We start from the raw sequence: 19,597 nt of genomic DNA, 5'->3' as shown, positions 1-19,597 counted from the left end.
AGTTATTCCATGCATCTCGTGTACTACTCTTCGCGTTTCGTTCATGCTTTATCTTTCGTTCCTCGCTTTATCTCTGTCCTGATTGGAGAATCCGGTCACCGTCTGATGTCACACCCCACAATCGCCGCTCAAATGCGAACTCAGCCTTTTTATATACCGAGAGGCTTACAGGAAAAGCGAGTTACAATGCCTCGCAAGTTTCTAAAGAACCGTTAGTGCCATTCTATTCGCTTGATTTTGTGATTTCCCTAATTAGCTCTAGGTTGGTCAGTTTCGAAGCAATCTACCTACTGGTACGATCAGACTAACAGGCAAAAGCCAAGAATGTCGAAGACGGCGTGTGCGATGTAAGTCTACTGAAAACTTAAATGATATCTAAAAAAAATGTGACCATAAGTGAAGGCGATGGAGAGCGGCCTTCATGCTCACCTTGTCAGAAAGGTAGCCGCAGATGCGAGTGGCCTTACTCTACAGCTCCTGCCTCGTCACAGAATGGCCTAACACTTCCACTACAAACCCCATTTGTTTCAACAGAGAGCCCAGAAATAGCACTGCAGGATATCGAGGTATTCCGCTTATTTCGCCATTACACCACTAGCCTCGCTTCGTGGTACGATCTGAATGACCGCCATCGACACTTTCTGGATGTTGTGCCCGTGAGAGCTCGACAGAGCCCACTCCTCTTGAGTGCCATCTTGGCCTTCTCAGCAGTGAGCTTACATAAATCTGATTGCGCAGAGTATATGGATAAAGCGGAATTTTATCACCTCGAAAGTGTGCGAATTCTACTTGAAATAACAAAGAATATCCAGACTGTCGTCTCGAACGGCGAAGTCCTAGCGGCGATTTGTCTGCTGCGCTCGTATGAGATCATATCTCGTAAGTGCCCTTTTATTTCTTTTCCTTTCTCAGAATGCTAATAGAGACTTAGTGAATCTCAGCTCCCAGAGCCACTTGCAGGGCTGTTATTCCATCTTATCCAGCCATCCCATCAAATTGGAATCGGGTTTAGTCCGTGCAGCGTTTTGGAACTACCTCAGAGAAGATATAACAGTTGCCCTGATTGAAAAGCGAAGGCTCATGATCGAACTTTCGGATGAGCACTACCCAAAACTTGAAAACGACGACGACTATGCTAATTACGTGACTGTGCTTCTGGGACAAGTCATCAACCAATGCTTTGGGAATGACGTAGACCCTCTAGAGCTGTCAAGGTGGAATTCACTCGAACAGAACCTTGAGACTTGGAAGAATTGTTTGCCGACTTCATTTGCACCGATTATAGTAAAGCTGCCAAATGAAGTGGGAAGCGCCTTTCCGTTCATAGGAGCCTTGCATCCTTGGCATGGTATGTATACTCCCATATGTTTGGCTTTTCTGACTTGAGATCAGTCGCGGCCTGGCAGTACTATCAAACCGCGATGATAGTTTTGCTCTTAGCAAGGCCACAGCTACAAAACAACACAAAGATGGAAAATATTCGACATCTCTCGGGATTGACTAGAGATCTTGAGAACCGCACATCAGAGATATGTGCGTTAGCTTTGTCAAGTGAATCTCAAGCAGTGTGGATCAACGCCTTTGGACCGATAGCCTTTTGTGGTTGCTGGCTTCGAGACCAGAATCAAGTCTCCGAAGTGGTCCAGGGAGTGCAAGATTGGGGAGTTCAGACCGGATGGCCAGTCAAGAATATTGTACAATCCTTACAAACTGACAAAAGTGTTGCTGACGGCTTTTAACGCATGGGGCGAACTACTGTGTTCTACTACTGTCCATCTATTGATCTATGGAGATGCTACACACAAACTATATACCCTTGTCGTACAATTGTGATGCGCTTTGCGAATTATCGCTGAAGTTCTTCATCAACCACTCATATGCCGCCCACTATATCAAACAATAATCAGTACCAAACTTAGCGAGTAGGAGCGAAAGACCAACCTGGACGGCATTCACGATAAATGCTCTAATACTGCAAACTCCCAGACCGCGATAAAAAGCAGCCACACCTTCCGTGCGGTAAGTTTCCCTAGCAATTTGCATCGTACTCATCGTCCGGCGCTGTGATTGCAGCAGAGCTTGCCCTTCAGCGGCTGTTCCCACGGGTGAGTGGTGGATCGTTTGTGCCTGCAGACGGGTCTTGACCATATCCAAAGGAAACACTGAACCCCAAGTGACAACACCTGCTATTCCTCCACAAAGAAGAACCTTCAAAGCAGCCTGATGTGTGCCATCGTCTTCGGATGTCATGAGCCGCTTGCAAAGTTCGTAAGACCAAAAGCTGTGTTCCGTTAGATGACCGAGGCATTTGATGCATGGATAGGTACGTTGCATACTAAAATCCATAACCAATTGAATCCCTCGCACTAGTAATGCCACCGGCATAGTAAAGCCCCCTCCAGCCACGCGTGCGGTAAATATCCTTGGCGACCTTCCATGAAGATACCTCCGGGCGAGAATCCAGCTGCGCTCGGCACTTGATGAACTCGGTTGGAGACGAGACAGTCCAGCTGGCCAGGCCGCCCGCGGCGCCGGCAATCCATATTTTGTATAATGGGACACCCACTGGATTGGTAGGGTCGGCCACTGAGCTATCCAGAGCAACCAAGGACCTGTTGTATGCCACGAAGAGAAGAGCATTGAGAGCTCCATAGCCAAGGATTGGGGCAGCAGCACCTAGAAACACAGTTAATTACCCTTCAATAATATAAAAGTCATACAAGACGTACCCCGCACCAGAGAGCTGGCTTTCTCAAAACGGCTTAGGTGTGACTGAGAAGATGTGCCATCTACATTGCCGGCCTGCAGTCGGACCTTGATCACATCGAGCGGATTGCCAATGACAATGCCAAGGGCACCGCTGATATATCCCGCCCAGAAATCGGACGACATGTTAGTAATGAGTGAAGAGAGAGACTTCCGTACGTAATTTAAATAGCGGGGATCTCTTCGGTGCCCCTCCAGGCCGGTCGAGAGTCACGTGCCGGCGTGGCACTTTGGTGTTGCCGCCTTCCGCGCCAACACGCGTCTTGACAGTCAACAACTCACCGTTATCATCTTGGAACCACCCCAGTTGGGCTGATCTGTCACGGTCCATGTGAGTTGTTTCCACTTATTAATTTGAATCCCTCTGACCATCTAGGTATCGACCTCGACCAGCCGCGGCCGACGGCGCCGTCCGCGCTCCGTTGCAGCCCAGCAAGTCACTGAACACCCTCGACCGACTTGCAAAGCCCTTCAAGTGCCCCGGTTCGGCGACCTACACTCGAGCGTCAGAGAAGCCTGCCCGGAAAAGGCGCAAGGTAAATTATGCAGGCGCCGACGGAGGCACGGAGGATGATGGAGCGGAGAAGCCATATACGAACGAGGACCGACTGGCTTTGGCAACTCGCGATGTGAATAGATTCCCCGTGTTTAAACCGAAGGATAAGGACGCGGCATTTAGACAGAGATTCTGCATCCCATTGATTAACAAGGCCACGGACGACTACAATGCCGGTCGAGCCGCACCGACACTAGGCATGCGGCAGGGTGCGACTTTCGTGGTCAAGCCGCTTCATGACCCGAGTGGAGAATTTGCGATCGTCCTATATGATCCAACTGTCGATGATGTGCCTTCGCCGTCGCAGGCACAGGGTCCGGAGGCGGCTCCAGAGGAAGATGGCCGACCGAAATTGGATGAACCGTTGATGCACAAGAGCTTGGCAGATATTCTTGGATTGAAGAAGAAGGTGGAAGACCGGCCCAAAGTCCCTGTTGTGATTGATCCACGACTGGCCAAGGTTCTGCGGCCACATCAGATCGAGGGCGTCAAGTTTCTTTACCGATGTACTACAGGGCTGATTGACCCGAACGCACATGGCTGCATCATGGCAGACGGTATGGGTCTCGGTAAAACGGTATGATTTACAACCAAATCAGTTTCGCCAATACTGACTCTAATAGCTTCAATGTATCTCGTTGATGTGGACCCTACTGAAGCAATCGCCGGAGGCTGGGAAAACAACTATCCAAAAATGTGTAATTGCATGTCCGTCCAGTCTGGTTGGGAACTGGGCCAACGAACTTGGTAAGTCGCAGGATATGTCTGCGTGGAGATCTCGCTAACCAGACGCAGTCAAATGGTTAGGAAAGGATGCCACGATTCCCTTTGCAATTGATGGAAAGGCCTCGAAGACAGAGCTCATATCCCAGCTCAAGCAATGGGCGATTGCGTCTGGGCGCAGCATTGTCAGACCGGTGCTCATCGTGTCCTACGAGACGCTGCGCATGTACGCGGACACACTCAAGGATACGCCGATTGGACTGCTTCTATGTGATGAAGGCCACCGACTCAAAAATAAGGAGAGTTTGACATGGACTGCTTTGAACAGCTTGAATGTCAGTCGCCGGGTCATTTTATCTGGAACGCCAATCCAAAACGATCTCTCGGAGTATTTTGCTCTGCTTAACTTTGCCAATCCGGATCTGCTGGGGTCTCAGAACGAGTTCCGTAAAAAGTTCGAACTGCCCATTCTTCGGGGACGGGACGCCGCAGGGACCGAAGAGGATCGGAAAAAGGGCGACGAACGTTTGCTTGAACTCTCTGGTATTGTTAACAAGTTCATCATCCGCCGCACGAACGAGCTCCTATCAAAATACTTGCCAGTCAAATATGAGCATGTCGTGTTTTGCAACATGTCCAAGTTCCAGCTCGATCTATACAACCATTTCATCAGGAGCCCGGACATCAAGAGTCTGCTGCGAGGAAAAGGCAGTCAGCCTCTGAAAGCCATTGGCATTCTGAAGAAGCTCTGCAATCATCCCGATCTTCTCAATCTGACAACTGACCTTCCGGGATGTGAGGACGCATACCCAGAGGACTACGCGCCTCCCGACACTCGGGGACGTGACCGAGACGTCAAGAGCTGGTACTCCGGAAAGATGATGGTGCTTGATCGCATGCTAGCACGTATCCGTCAAGATACCAACGACAAGATCGTGCTCATCAGCAACTATACACAAACCCTGGATCTATTCGAGAAACTCTGCCGGTCGCGCGCATATGGCTGCTTGCGACTCGATGGCACCATGAACGTCAAGAAACGGACGAAGCTGGTGGATAAATTCAACGACCCAGACGGCCCCGAGTTTGTCTTTCTTTTGAGCAGTAAGGCCGGTGGATGCGGTCTGAACCTGATCGGCGCCAATCGTCTGGTACTCTTCGATCCCGACTGGAACCCGGCAGCCGACCAGCAAGCACTGGCTCGAGTTTGGCGGGACGGACAAAAGAAGGACTGCTTCGTCTACCGGTTCATCGCGACGGGTTCGATCGAGGAGAAGATCTTCCAGCGCCAGTCACACAAGCAATCACTTTCTTCATGCGTTGTTGACTCGGCAGAAGATGTTGAGCGCCATTTCTCTCTTGAATCCCTGCGGGAACTGTTCCAGTTCAAGCCCGAGACTTGCAGCGACACTCACGATACGTTCAAGTGCAAGCGGTGCAAGCCGGACGGGACCCAATTCATCAAGGCCCCGGCCATGCTGTACGGGGATACTAGCTCTTGGAACCATTTTGTCAACGACGGCGAGAAGGGGCCACTGGGCAAGATCCAGGATCTGCTGCTGCGGCAGGAGGTGAACGAGAGGGATGTCTCGGCCGTATTCCAGTACATCAGCCATTAGCTACATATGACAACTGATAACTATATGTACCTAGACACAGTGCCTGCAATCATATGCATAATAATTACATGCTTCCTGGACTCCACTCGGAAAAAGGGAATACCGTTGGTAACTTGACTTCTATACATTAGCTACTTTATGGGGGCGCACTAGTAGACCAGAGTTCTCTGTTTCTAACTAGTTCTATTGTATTCGTCTGGGCCAACAGATGCATTGAACATGATCTCTCTAAAGTGTGGCCTAAACGAGCAATGCATAATAGCCTTTCGGTAGTCGGTAGCTCTGCCGAGAGCCGCCGAGAGTTTCTGGTTTGCCGATTCTATCCCCAAAACTCGCTAACAATGAAGGAAGCGGGGATCATGAGCGATGTATTTTGTGTCGAACAGAGAATTCCCTGGGACTTCCATGGAGAGATTGTGTTGGTTCTAGTTCTCTATTTATCCACGTCACTCTGCTTACAGATATTATCAGTTCAGTGTACTCCATCATCTAAACCTAGCATTGCAACAAAATCTTCAAGATGCTTCGCTCAATGCTATTCCAGTTGACGCTCTGTCTACTACCAATTGTTACCGTCAAAGCCACTGCAAATGCCGTGGCCAGAAAACCTAACATCCTCTTCATCCTTACCGATGACCAGGACTGGCATATGGAGTCGTTGGTAGGTCTTTGAGAGATGAGTGGCCATGAGGATTCAGCTAATGAGCAATTCAAGCAAAACATGCCCCTTCTTCAGAAGTATCTTATGAATGAAGGAACGCTGTATGCTAATCACCATTGCACTGTCGCCATCTGCTGTCCTTCGCGTGTAAATTTGTGGACCGGTCGTGCAGCGCACAATACCAATGTGACTGACCTTTTCCCGCCTTACGGTAAGCCAAGGAACTTGTTGCCTATTTCCCAAGAAGTGTTTTCTTGCGCAAAACCCTAACCCGACAATTTCAGGTGGTTATCCCAAGGTGGTTCGGGAAGGGATCAACGAGAACTATCTTCCAGTATGGATGCAACAGGCCGGATATAACACGTACTACTCAGGAAAGCTATGGAATGCTCACAACGTGGATAACTACGATAAGCCATACGTTGGAGGCTTCACGGGTAGCGACTTCCTGGTGGACCCTTACACTTACGAGTACTACAACAGCAGCATGGTTCGGAATGGTGCAGCCCCAGTTAGCTATGAAGGACATTATTCCCCGGATATTGTTGCTCAGAAAGCCTACGACTTTCTCGATGAGGCTACCATGCACAAAGAGCCATGGTTTCTAACCGTCGCTCCTGTTGCTCCTCATTCTAACTGCCACTACAAAGCCTCGGGCGAATTAGAAGTAGATCCTCCCAAATATGCTGAGCGCCATGCTCATCTCTTCAATGATTATATCATCCCGAGAACTGACAACTTCAACCCGGAGAAGGTATGGCGCTGATTTATTCTGAGTGAAGTGATATGTGCTGATAAGTTCACGACGAAGCATAATGGCGTTTCCTGGATGAAGGATCTTCCTCTGTTGAATAGTACTGTCATTGGTTACAATGACGAGTTTCAACGCTCTCGTCTACGAGCACTTCAATCAGTCGATGAAATGATTGCAACATTAATACAGAAGCTAAGCGACAAAGGAGAGCTTGACAACACATATATCTTCTACACAACTGATAACGGCTACCATATTTCTCAACACCGTAAGTAGAATGTGCACCAAGGGCTTCTCATGCTTCTAAACTAATTTTACAGGGCTTCATCCGGGAAAGGAGGGCGGCTATGACACGGACATCCACATACCTCTCATTGTTCGAGGACCAGGGGTAGCAGCAGGCCGGGTCGCAGAACCGATGACTTCCCACACGGACCTAGCGCCAACCATTCTAGGGCTTGCCGGGACGACACGAGATGACTTCGATGGACTTGCCATCCCATTAAGCTCAGAAGAAACGGGCTCGTTGGATAACACTCGGTTTGAACATGTCAATATCGAATTCTGGGGCAAAGCTCTTCCGGAAGGGCGATGGGGCAAGTATGGCGATGTTCCGGACGCGAATCTCGGCATCTCAAACGCCGCTACGAATAACACCTACAAGGGTCTTCGCATCGTGAGTCCTGAATACAATCTTTACTACTCTGTGTGGTGTACCGGTGAGAAGGAATACTACGACGTCAAAGTGAGCATTGGCTCAAAAGAAAAACTTCCAAGCTGACTATCCCCAGCTTGATCCCGGACAACTTGACAATTACTTTCTTGATGCGTCGCTTCTGTCAGACTATTCAATCTCGGGCCGTCCATTTGACCAGATTGTCGCCCGTTTGGACACTCTAATGATGGTTCTGAAATCATGCAAGACGCACGAATGCACGGATCCATGGAGTGTCTTGCATCCAGCTGGTAATGTCAAGACTCTTAAGGCCGCTCTGGAAGAGTCTTACGATGCCTTCTATGAGGAGCAACCCAAGGTGGAGTACAACTCTTGCCAACTCGGCTACATCAAAGAAGAAGAAGGCCCCCAGCAGGCAAATATCTTCGAAGGTCCTCACTTGGATCACGACGGACACCGGCAGACGTTCCGCTACCAAGGGTCTTGGAGCGTTTGGACCTGAACAGTGAGCTAGATCTGCGAATTCCTAGTCGAAAAGAGTCAACCTATCTGTCAATATGCAAAAGTCGACCAAGAGATATTGTCTTTTCTACCTAAATCACATCCAGAGGAATTCTCATAGTCAGATTGAATCTTTAGAGCAAAGTCCATGTAACTCCTTTTTCTTATTCTGTTTCTTTTCTTCACTGCCCTCTTTCTCGCTTCGATAGGCCAACCACGTTCACCCTCCTTTCCCGCTTCCTGTTTAATTCCCTTGTTGATCAACTAGATTATCAAAGTTGCCTAGGCATTATCGGTTACTCGGAAGTTGGCCTAACCTCATACATACCCACTATGGCGCTTTCTATAGATCCACCTCTCCCGCTCCAACATCTTGTGTTTCCGTTTACCCCGCACGTCGGAGCCATCCGAACGCCGCCTAGATCAACGACTCTGTCTCTTGGATGAATCTTTTGACTGGTTAAGTCACTGTCTCTGCATTTAGCTATACAGCATCCCCAAATGGAGCGTATACGCGCTCCAAGGCGACCACTTCGGTCAAGGGCCCGAGTCGTTTGTGAAGCATGCCATTCTCGCAAGGTACGAGTCTGAAACCAAATGAGGGTCTGTACAGCGATGAACATTATTTTCTAGGTCAAGTGTGACCTACAGCAACAGTATGGAGGTACTTGCACCAACTGCCAGCGGCTGGAACAGTCATGTCGGTGAGAACTAGATATCTATTACGACAAATCAATCAAACATTCTGACTGTGATAAACGCAAAACAGTCTTCGGTCTTCAGGACGTCAATTAGTTACAAGAGGCCCCTCCTATGTTTCAGCTAGGCCGCAGTCGTTCTCCCATTGTCGCCATTGGAATCAAGTGTCGGAGGAGTCAAGTGCTCTCCAAGGAAACTCGCCAGCGGAAGTCGAGGATCAACCAAACATCAATGGTGACACCCAGACAAACCTAGCTTATTTAAAAGAGTCTATCGTCCCCTGTGAAACGCCTTCAGTGCCAATTCCACTTTACCAGAGCACAGTGGCGAGAGACATCCAGGCTGAATACCTGAAGCTGAGTGGAGCTTTAGTCTTGCCACCAAAGCTCATGCGAGAAGCGCTGAAGGACAATTACTTTAAGTATATGTATCATCGCTGCCCATTTGTTGAACCTGACCACCTACAAAATCCGTCCGTACTTCTGGCCCAAGCCGTCTCTCTCGCGGGTTCTTCCATGCGGCAGATGAGCCCTGAATACGCATCGTGTTGCGAGCATCTCTATATCAAGGTCAAGACGTTACTTATGACAAATTACGAAAAGGATCTACGGGTCGTCTTACAATCACTATGTCTGATAGCCTGTTGGAATCTGACACCCATGCAAGTGGTCGGCTTGGAAACTGCTTACCATTGGCTCCACACCGCGATCAGGCTTGTATTTCAAGCCGGTCTGCATCGCGAGCAGACCTATGCTACCATTGGTTCGCCGGGAGTTTTTCGTCGGATAGCCTGGTATGTCTTTGTAAGTATCTTGGGCTCATTGATAGTGGTTCGAAGGATTTTCAGGTCCCTAACCACGTTACTAGACTATGGACAAGATGTATACATCGGTGTTAGGGCTTCCTTGTATGACGATGGCCAATGATTTCCAAATTAGGCAGCTCGCCTCTAGCGACTTTGAGACTTTTGATGAGAAGTCCCAATTCTTTATGCATTTTATCAAACTCAATGGTTACCAGGGAAAAATGGTCGACATATCTCGGCGGGAAGGGGGAGATACTTCGCAGGTACGGCAGCTTCAAGATTGGTTCATTCCATTTCGTTAATTGTTTTCACCTTACGAACGAGGTCCATCTCAACCAAGCCCCAGATGACTACTTTGGCTGACTTCCAGACTAACAAACTGCTTCTATAGGCCGCCTATGCCGTCTTACGCGACATGCAAGAATGGATTCAACAACTTCCTAGGTGTCTTCGTCTTTACCAAAACGATGGTCAAAGGAGATACCAGAGGGAGGTTTACGAACTACATGTTAACTACTTTGTCGTTATTACCATGTTCTTTCATTTGTGTGGCCATTTGGTCCATGCGACAATCACTCATCCTACCGCCCTCGTTGCCTCGTCTTGTATGGCGCGGCTCTACGAAGAGATACTTTGTCGCGAAGACATTGTCTACTTGCTTCCGATACATAATTGGTTCATCTCGGTTGGGTGTTTACCACAAATCCACGCCCTGTCTGGAAGATTCTATGCCGATGCGACCTGCCAGGAAGAATTGGACATTTTACTCAAAGCACTGAAGACCATGGGTATCAAATGGCCTCAAGCGAAGAACCTTCGAAACGCTGTGGACCGACTTGTGAAGAAAAGGGTCAGCCGACCGCAAGTGGCCGAGTCCAGGGAAACAGATCGCCCAGAATACCTGGTCGATGGAGGCAGTGCTCATTTAAATGGGTTTGTACGAGAGCTATTCCCTTTCCCTGAGACCATGTGTCCCAGGATTGCTATGCTTGATTCGGTCGACCCTATACCGAATCTCGAGGAAAATATAGGAGAAAGACCTCCTCTATGGGATGAAGATTATCAGTTCAACTGGGTCCTAGACGCCTCTGGCCTCAACCCCCTCAACGAGAGTTTCGAAAACTTTTCGAATCTGTATCCTACTGGAAATGGCTTAAACTTTTGAATCATACACTCAGTTGGCGAAATCATTGTATCCAAATTCTCATAGATTTACTGATAAACATAATCCGCCCCGCCCAATTCCAAGGAGATACATAGTTCAAAATAAAACGGTTATTTATAAATATCGGAGCATTGTTCGATACAGTTGAAATTGCCTAACAAGTCGTGGCGGAGTCGGACTTTTTCATACATGACTCGGCAGCTGCCAGTGGCTTTCTAAGTTCAGCAAACTTTGGGTGGATTGCTGTCACAGCAGTCTCCACCAAGCACCACTTGACAAAAGGCTTCCACACTGAATACGGAGACTTATAAAGACCAGGTTTTCCATTTTATTTCTGATTTTACTTCACAGGGTGTACGTAAATCCAGCCAGTCCTTCAAGCACGATAGCTCCAGTAGCGGCCTTCTTGTTGAGGGCATGCATTCTCAGCATGAGCACTATTGCGATGGCCATACTGATGGCACTTGCCCTAAATTAGGATAAAAAATATCCGTTAAAAACCGAAAAAGCACTTATAGGGGCCAAGGGGGGCACTTGCACAATAGAAGCTTCGATTCCAGGTCGGTAGGTAGGGGCGTCCTGAGAACGAAATACCAAAGAGCCGATGATGCCACCAGTCCCACCACCCATGATAAGCAGGGCACTGCAGAATGAGCGTTCCCATTTTCCGCGGATATTGTTGGCTTGCCAGGCCAAGGCTGTTGGAACATTTGCGTTGCAGCCTGCAGTAACAAGGATCACACCAAAGTATTGCCCTCCAGGAGATGCAACCCAGCCAAGAAGAGATAGGCCAACAATAGACTGAAGGCAGTTCCAGATGACGATGGGCCCACGGATGTGGTATCTATCGCCAATCCAGGCTGTTAAGTACATCCAGATACCTGCCACGAAATATGGGGGAGTTGACAATCCTTGGGCCGCCGTCACTCCGTACTTTAGTTTGGATTCAAGAATAATGGGCAAGAAAAATGAGATGGAGTAGGCCACGCAGGTCGTCAACCTGTTTATTGTTCAGTCAGCACGGAACAGGTCATTCGGTACAAAAAGAAACATACTCACAGGAAAATCATAGGGTAGGTAAAGACTTTCCAATCTTTAGCAGGACGCAAGAAATCACGAAGGTTAAATTTAATGTCTTCAGTGGCATCCGCTCGGTCATCATCGATGCGGCGAATGACGAATGTCTCCTCTTTCTCGGTCAAAAACATCCAGCATTTGTGAGAACCTAGAGGGTAGTCCACAAGCAATAGCCAACCGATAATGGCAACAACGAAAGTGAGGAGCCCTTCCATTATGAAAATGTATCTCCACCCCGCAAGGCCGCTCAGACCATCCATCTGCATGAAGCCGCAAGCTAGAACTGGTCCGAAGGAGGCTAATAGGCAGCTTATAAAATAGCTGACCGAGAACCGCTTATGCACATCGTAACGGGTATACCAAGTGGATAACAAAAGAATAAGTGCTGCAAACAGACTCGATTCAAGAGCCCCGAGTAAGGCCCGAATAATCAGGAGGTGCCACCATTTATTGGCGAATCCCGCACCCTTTACCAGTCAGTGATAAAGCAGAAACGCGTGTGTGCGTCGTCTTACCACCATCAGTACACCCCAACCCAGGGTGACACCACAGGAGAAATGCCTAGGACTGACATTTCGCACAATGACATTAGTCGGCAGTTGCAGGAGTACAAAAGGTATAAAAAAGATCAACAGCACAAGCGACTATAATATCATCAGTATGCGGCCACGATACGAATAAGACCAACCGTACGTATCTGGTGCCAGTCTCTAGGTCTAGATCCTCCAACATCCTTTGAATCAACAGAAAGTCAATTATACGCTATTATAAATAGAATGCAGGTAAAGGGTGCATACCCAGCAATAGCAGTTGAGCCAAGATTTGTTCTGTCCATGAGACACATGCCCATGAGAAGCCCTAAGCCAGTCACAAGTCTGCGGTCGATTTTACGAATGATCTTCTTCTGTTCCTCCTCCGTGAATTCGTCATTTTTGAACTCGACATGGACCGTATCTCCTTGTTCATCAAGGGCGCCATCAATCTTCTCGATGAGTTCTACGACATTCTCCGATTCAATGTCTTCAGTGGTCATGTTGCTCACTCACTCGAAGAAACAGAAAGGATGAAGGTACGAGAGAAGGATCTGTTCAAGAACCCTTCCTTCAAAGAGTTAAGAAGTAGAATTTCGTGGAAGGCGAGAGCGGTAGTGCGATTTGGGCAGCTGTTTAACTTCAAGAGTGTTGATCACTAGAAGTGTTCGGCTATAATTGTTGTCCGTATGTGCAATGAAGACGCCTAGTCACTCCTGGGTCTGCGTGTTTGAACTTCGTTTTTCAACAGGAGACGGAAGGGATGGAGGATACCTGCCCCGAGGAGTCCATGCAGTCTATAAAAATATCGTCGATCCCAGGAACGGGGAGTGGGGTAGTTCCCCAGATGATCTGGAGAAGCTGCCCCCAATATTCACATGACACGTATAGCGGGGCCATCGAATGGTCTAAGACTCTGTATGAACTGAGGAGTAGAGTTGAGGCTTGCCAAGCAGCTCATAGGCTTTCGGTAAGACCTGCCGACTACCGAGAACTAAATTGGACAATGATCAACTTTGGACTTATTCTACGCCGAGAAATTGGTCGGATTGGTTCTTGATATGCGGAGAAGGACATCATCATATTGGTCCTGTTGACTGAAGGGCTGTTGCCGTGGAGAAGCGCTGGTTCAGGGATATATGAGGATTCCCTGGCATAGCATAAATGTCTGGGCTTCATTACGTTGAGCTGAGAAAAACCAGAAACAACCAAGTTATCTTACTAACTTTCACTCAAGGTTCAGCCCAGATCAGTAACTATGAGTAAAGATACTGTTGAGCACCCTTCAATGGCCGATGCAACCTATTCTATCGCGGACGAAGTGACTCCCCTACTTCAATCTTCCTCAGAACAGGAAGTTTATTCAGTAAGATCCTAGAGTTTAATGCACAATTTGTTACTCAAAGGTCTGGCAGGGACTTTGTGATATCGATGAAGTAGACGAGGAAAACCAGCCCAATGAGAATGGGAGCAGGCACAAAGAGGTCAATCGGAAGTCTCTTAACACTTTGATTGCTATCCTACTTATCGGTAAGCCATATCGTGAAGCAGTTGCCAATATGCTAAAATGTTTTTATTTGCTTGTTTCAGGTGTCTTCGTCTCTCAAGCCGACGGAAGTATTGTGCTTGCTACTTATGGACAGATATCCTCGGATTTCAATGACCTCCAATCCGGTAGCTGGCTTATGACAAGCTACATGTTGGCACAGTGTGTTGCACAGCCATTGGTTAGTCGTAAAATTTCTGTTTAACCCCAAAATCATAGAACTCACAAGGTACTAGTATGGAAAGCTGAGTGACATCTTCGGACGGAAACGTTGCCTCCAGGCCTCATACATAATATTTGCAATTGGGACAGTGGGATCAGGTCTGGGACAAAACATGTCTCAGATCATCACAGCTCGGGCTATCCAGGGCTGTGGCGGTGCAGGAATGGTTTGTATGGTGGCCATACTTTTGACTGATCTTGTCCCTGTTCATGAATTGGCGGTGTACCGCTCCTACGTCAACGTCATACAGACTGTAGGTCGGAGCTGTGGGGGCGCATTTGGCGGCTTTCTTGCTCAAACAATTGGTTGGAGATGGTGCGTTAATACTGGCTTGCTGCTTCTCCCAACTAACATCACTTGTAGGGCCTTCTCGGGCCAAGGCCCACTATTACTTGTTGCGTTTTGGCTTGTCGAGAGGTGGCTTCCCAATACCAGAAAGGGATCATCCGACACCCGCAGTACATGGGAGAAATTCAGGCGCATCGACATTGGAGGAGCAATTTCGCTGAGTCTGAACATCGCCTTTGCCTTACTTATCCTCGATATGGGTGGGCAGAAAGTCCCCTGGACTCATCCTCTCATAATCTCCGCGGCTGCAATAGCCCTCGCAAGTGGCATTGTCTTCGTTCTAATCGAGAATTATTGGGCGCAGGAGCCAGTATTTCCTCTCACGTTGATGACGAAATATTCGGTTGTCAATTGCTACACATTAATTGGCTTGCAAAATTTGACACAGACAGCGGTATGAGCTCGACTAGACGGACAAAATAAAGTGGCTAATATTATTCGTAGCTTATGTTCACAGTGCCGTTGTATTGGCAAGTGACAAAGAAAGCAAGTCCAGGAATTGCAGGTCTGTATCTTATTCCCGCGATCGTGGGCAATACACTGGGTGGCCTTCTTACAGGCAGATGGATCATGAAGTCAGTCAACCCCGAATTTCGTTAGAGAGACACCCTAATATTTTCATACTTATATTCAGGCATCGTCGTTACAAGCTGCCTATTGTGCTGGCATCAGTGAACTCAATGCTTGCTTTTGTGTCGCTAATCATCTACTGGCGTGGAGATACGAATCCGCTGCAAAGTTCACTCATCTTTTCTGGTGGATTTGGCACAGGCATTGCTCACTCCGCAGTATTCGTGTCACTTGCGAATGACATGGATGACGAGGATATCGCCATTGCAAGTTCGGGTTTTTATCTTAGCGGGAACATTGGAGGAGTTTTAGGTGTCAGTGCTGCAAGTGCCGTCCAGCAGGTAATACTGCGGCGTAGATTGCTCAGTATCCTCAAAAACCATACCAACAAGCAACATGTGAGTATGTAATTGGTAATCTTCACAGAATGACTGACAAAAGTATAGATCGTACAGAAGGCTTTGGAGGATATCCGATTCGTTCAAAATGTCAGCGAAAAGTTACGAAGACTGATGTTGCCTGCATATATTTCAAGCTTTCAGGCAGTTTTCTGTACGTATCTCACGACTTCTAAATAAGAGATCCAATGCTAACATAAATGAACAAGATTTGGGTCTCGCATGTGCTGGAGTGGCCCTAGTTGCAGCTCTGGTTGTCCGTGAGAAAAGACTCTCTGAGAGATAAAAACGGATCAAAAAAATTGCCGCAGAAACTTGTATCCTGGAAATTACCGAGGGTTAGTGCGGAAGTGGAAGAGTATAATTTCTGAAAGATGGAGAAGCTATTGTTCATTTTCCTTTGCGTTAGTTTAAAGGATATACATTATCAAATTGAGTCTACTGCTTGATTCGCTTGTGAGCTGTGAGTATGGAACATTGCGCATCGCAGTCTCATGTCAAGTACTATGCTAGCATATGGTTCTTTCCAATCTAGTGGCTTTCATGTTATTCTGATTCGAGCATTCCCGAATCACACGCCCCATAAATTGGCTTTGCACGAGTAGGTTCTTATTAACTATATTCTCAGATCAGAATGCTTATATGGCGTTTTCCTTCAAACTGCAGGAGGCAGCTATGAAATGCTGACCTCTGTTGGCAGGTTTTAGAACGCTTGATCGGTCCACCCTGCAGCGAGGAAATCTTTAGCATGGTATCGAGGGGAACAAATGTTGATATACAGATCGACGATGATCACCTGTTTCATTTGGTTCCAGTAAAAGCTTCTTGGCTTATATTAGATAGTATCTAACTTATGAAGCTCGTCATCTACATTCTCCCTCCTTTCTCTTTTCAATGAATCTGTTTGGCGTCACTTGACCACCTTGTCGATCTTTCACATCAGAGAATCACCAAAGCCAATTAGACCCAGTGGCTCCAATGGCCCTCATATTTAAAACTCTGCTCCAAAGCCCCGTGATCTCTCAACTCTAGATGATGAGCTGCAGACTCGAAAATATGCGGGTGCTGCGGGCCCTCGGCCTCGCGAATGTATCCTAGCTCGCAGGATGTGAAGAAGACTTTTGGCTGGGTTCTGTAGAAGCCATCAAACTTATGGTCCAATGCGTCCTTTAGAGTCTCAACGTTCCTGTCTGGATGCAATACGCTCCAAGGCTTATGACAGCTCTCGGCCTTACAGGACTTCAGCACCATCATCAGGGCATCCAGTCGGTCGATGATCTGACTAAATGAACGTCCACTCAGGAAGTATGACAAAGCTTTGTCTTCATCATCGAATAGATTCACAAGCTGTCCTGGATCTTTCTGTATAGCTTGTAAGCGTCTGAAGCAAATTCGAATATGAGAGAAAAGGGTTGATGGCCGAAGGTGATCTTACTATAGAGTCATAGAATTCTCTTTCTCCAGTGCAATGAACAGAGTAATAGAGACTGTAACCGTCTCCAATTAATCGCAGACCTTTGTAAGTATTGTTTCTCACAGCACCCGCGAAACCCCAGTCTGGGTTGTGATCGTCTGAGTACCTGCCCATCGTTCCCTCTGGAACTGCCCGGCCCCAAAATTCGATATTGACATGTTCCCACTTCTGCGTTTCTTGGGCAGTCTCTCCTGCAAAAATCGGAATTGGTTGTCCATCAAAATCTTCCCGTGACAGGCCTCCTGCTAGTTTGAGGATGGTTGGAGATAGGTCAGTGTGCGATGTCACGGCATTGGCCTGTCGTCCGGCAGCTACTCCGGGGCCTCGGATAGCCAGGGGGATATGAATATCTGTATCATAACCGCATTCCTTTCCAGGGTGCAAGCCTGCTTCTTTTAGCCGCAACTTTGTTAAAGGAGGTGCTCAGAGGGGCATGCTTACGATGCTGAGAGATGTGGTATCCGTTATCTGTCGTGTAGAAGATGTATGTATTATCCAGTTGGCCTTTGGCCTCCAGCATCTTGACCAAACCCTCAATCATCTCGTCGACAGACTGCAGAGATCTGAGGCGTGCTCGCTGGTATTCATCGTTGTAAGCAATCACAGTATCGTTCAAAAGAGGCAAGTTTTTGACCCAAGAGACGCCTCCTTGCTGTTTCCCTTGGTCAGCAATCAGGATATCTGCGATTAGATCTCTTGTCTCACCTCGACAGGATTGAAGTTCTTGTCTCGTGGGATTTTGTAGTCTCTGAAGAGATGCGCATGTCGTTCAGCATACTTAGGAGCATCGGAATGCCAGCCACCGATCAAGCGGATATTACCATGGGATGCAACTGGGGCAACAGTCAACATCCACGGCTCTGGGTGCCGAGTCGCTTCGTTCATAAGTTCAAAGGCCTTATCTGCCACAATGTCCGGACTGTACTGTCCTTCATAGCTAACTGGGTCTCCGTAATTCTTTGACATGCGAGCATTGTAATACTCATATGTGTACGGGTCAAGTAGAAAGTCGCTGCCGTTGAAGCCCTTTGCTCGCGGGTTGTCGTAATTATCGACACTGTGGTGATTCCAGAGCTTTCCGGTATAGTACGTGTTGTAGCCTGCATTTTGCATCCATATCGGAAGATAATCTTCATTGATGCCTTCCCTAATGATTTTGGGGTAGCCGCCTTCGGCGTCTCAGTATCAAGACTTAAATACTGTCTTCAGGATAGCAGCCACGTACCGTAAGGAGGGAAAACGTCAGTTACATTCGTATTATGGGCTGTTCTTCCCGTCCAGAGAGTAACCCGTGACGGGCAGCAGAGCGCAACGGTGCAGAAGTGGTTATTGTAGAGAGTGCCTTCATTGATTATATACTTCTGCAAGAAGGGCATATGTTGCTGTTTTCCCAGTTAGTCTATTGAGCTCTTCTTCTTTTATCTCCCTGTATCATACAATGGACTCCATGTGCCAATCTTGGTCATCGGTCAAGATGAAGAGTATGTTAGGTTTTGCTGAAGTTGTGGCAGCAGCGCCCCAAGATGCCGCTAGGGCCAGGAACAATGATTCGATAAAAAGCATTGTGAGAAATATAGTAATTGGACGGAGTACCTCAGGCAAGGCTCTTGTTCAATTTTCCTTCTTCATGAGATATATGGAGTCTGAACCACTTAAGTATACGTAATGTCTTCAAACACAATCATGAAGACTCCTTCAAATACGGAACAGACGGCAACCGGAAAATCTCCACGATATACAAAGCAGAAAACTTTACCGTAGGCTTTTTCAGCATCGTAAGAACAATTCTCAAGCCAATAATGCTTGAGCAAAATAAATGCATTAACTCCATCCCGTCTGGTCCATTCGGTGCTTTACCGAATACCGTGCCGAGCTGCCGATGACCGAGCAGCACATCATTTTGTCAGAATATGGATAATAGCCACTTAGGGTCTCTGGTTGATAGTTGATGGTTTTGTTGCACATTTATCCCGCTTCGTCTAAACCTGGTGGGGCTCGGCTCTAGGTTGTTCGATAACCTGTCTGCCGGTCTACGGCAACTGATACCGACGCTTAGGTTAGTCCGGCCTGAAATTTGTATCCGCCCAGACATTAGGCAGTCACTAACAGGCTCTAGCCTCTCTTACGTCTCTAGGTGATTTTCGATCCTCAGAACTGTTCTTGAGGTGGGCTGACTCCTCTCAGAGGGGAGTAGGACCTGATTTCCTTCATCTGATCCGTTCTTGTGTCTTCTTTATCTGTGAAACCTTGCTCAGTGGTTCACTCTTTCTTAGAGCGTTAGTATTTATTCTGATATAGCAAGTGTACTATCTGGAATACCGAGCTAGAGCAGAGATATTCTTTGACTTCTACCATGCTCTAGGTTAATCTGATTGTGCGATACCTATTGTGAGAGATAGTACGAGGATATACGTAATCATATAGCAGTTGAAATAATACGTAGTGAGTGTAGCTACGCCGTGCCTCTGGACATCAACAAACGGCAGTCTAGACCGCCCAAAGCGGG

The 19,597-nt window shown here is 47.6% G+C and overlaps 8 protein-coding genes across 8 annotated transcripts; 5 read left to right on the top strand and 3 right to left on the bottom strand.

Annotated features, from left to right (window-relative positions):
* Positions 1 to 368: 368 nt before the first annotated feature.
* N7474_006488 (uncharacterized protein) lies at positions 369 to 1,739 on the top strand (the record flags this gene model as incomplete). Its single annotated transcript, XM_057197898.1, has 3 exons — positions 369 to 879; positions 932 to 1,348; positions 1,393 to 1,739. The coding sequence occupies 3 exons, from the start codon at positions 369 to 371 to the stop codon at positions 1,737 to 1,739; spliced, it is 1,275 nt and encodes a 424-aa protein (XP_057051338.1).
* A 67-nt stretch (positions 1,740 to 1,806) lies between these two features.
* N7474_006487 (uncharacterized protein) lies at positions 1,807 to 2,892 on the bottom strand (the record flags this gene model as incomplete). Its single annotated transcript, XM_057197897.1, has 4 exons — positions 1,807 to 1,887; positions 1,942 to 2,281; positions 2,337 to 2,676; positions 2,730 to 2,892. 4 exons carry the CDS (start codon positions 2,890 to 2,892, stop codon positions 1,807 to 1,809), a joined length of 924 nt encoding a protein of 307 aa, XP_057051337.1.
* On the top strand, positions 2,840 to 5,664 carry N7474_006486 (DNA-dependent ATPase RAD54; the record flags this gene model as incomplete). The annotated part of the gene is made up of 5 exons (XM_057197896.1): positions 2,840 to 2,892; positions 2,939 to 3,097; positions 3,143 to 3,899; positions 3,946 to 4,069; positions 4,118 to 5,664. The coding sequence occupies 5 exons, from the start codon at positions 2,840 to 2,842 to the stop codon at positions 5,662 to 5,664; spliced, it is 2,640 nt and encodes an 879-aa protein (XP_057051336.1).
* A 520-nt stretch (positions 5,665 to 6,184) lies between these two features.
* N7474_006485 (sulfatase family protein) lies at positions 6,185 to 8,257 on the top strand (the record flags this gene model as incomplete). The annotated part of the gene is made up of 6 exons (XM_057197895.1): positions 6,185 to 6,325; positions 6,380 to 6,536; positions 6,610 to 7,079; positions 7,125 to 7,347; positions 7,400 to 7,824; positions 7,871 to 8,257. The coding sequence occupies 6 exons, from the start codon at positions 6,185 to 6,187 to the stop codon at positions 8,255 to 8,257; spliced, it is 1,803 nt and encodes a 600-aa protein (XP_057051335.1).
* Positions 8,258 to 10,292: 2,035 nt separating this feature from the next.
* On the top strand, positions 10,293 to 10,925 carry N7474_006484 (uncharacterized protein; the record flags this gene model as incomplete). The annotated part of the gene is made up of 1 exon (XM_057197894.1): positions 10,293 to 10,925. The coding sequence occupies one exon, from the start codon at positions 10,293 to 10,295 to the stop codon at positions 10,923 to 10,925; it is 633 nt and encodes a 210-aa protein (XP_057051334.1).
* A 345-nt stretch (positions 10,926 to 11,270) lies between these two features.
* N7474_006483 (major facilitator superfamily domain-containing protein) lies at positions 11,271 to 13,035 on the bottom strand (the record flags this gene model as incomplete). Its single annotated transcript, XM_057197893.1, has 7 exons — positions 11,271 to 11,362; positions 11,438 to 11,925; positions 11,985 to 12,262; positions 12,329 to 12,469; positions 12,518 to 12,646; positions 12,696 to 12,735; positions 12,800 to 13,035. The coding sequence occupies 7 exons, from the start codon at positions 13,033 to 13,035 to the stop codon at positions 11,271 to 11,273; spliced, it is 1,404 nt and encodes a 467-aa protein (XP_057051333.1).
* Positions 13,036 to 13,790: 755 nt separating this feature from the next.
* On the top strand, positions 13,791 to 15,903 carry N7474_006482 (MFS general substrate transporter; the record flags this gene model as incomplete). Its single annotated transcript, XM_057197892.1, has 9 exons — positions 13,791 to 13,898; positions 13,939 to 14,062; positions 14,123 to 14,259; positions 14,315 to 14,616; positions 14,665 to 15,043; positions 15,094 to 15,224; positions 15,284 to 15,617; positions 15,666 to 15,771; positions 15,827 to 15,903. The coding sequence occupies 9 exons, from the start codon at positions 13,791 to 13,793 to the stop codon at positions 15,901 to 15,903; spliced, it is 1,698 nt and encodes a 565-aa protein (XP_057051332.1).
* A 674-nt stretch (positions 15,904 to 16,577) lies between these two features.
* N7474_006481 (sulfatase family protein) lies at positions 16,578 to 18,696 on the bottom strand (the record flags this gene model as incomplete). Its single annotated transcript, XM_057197891.1, has 6 exons — positions 16,578 to 16,979; positions 17,053 to 17,477; positions 17,533 to 17,743; positions 17,797 to 18,260; positions 18,317 to 18,473; positions 18,529 to 18,696. Coding segments are annotated over 6 exons (1,827 nt in total), but the record flags the coding sequence as incomplete, so codon positions are not given.
* Between the last annotated feature and the right edge of the window lie 901 nt (positions 18,697 to 19,597).

Source organism: Penicillium riverlandense (genome assembly GCF_028828495.1).
Source record: "Penicillium riverlandense strain IBT 135883 chromosome Unknown utg000006l_segment0_segment0, whole genome shotgun sequence".
Classification (NCBI taxonomy): Eukaryota; Fungi; Ascomycota; class Eurotiomycetes; order Eurotiales; family Aspergillaceae; genus Penicillium; species Penicillium riverlandense.
This window is presented reverse-complemented; position numbering and strand designations above follow the sequence as displayed.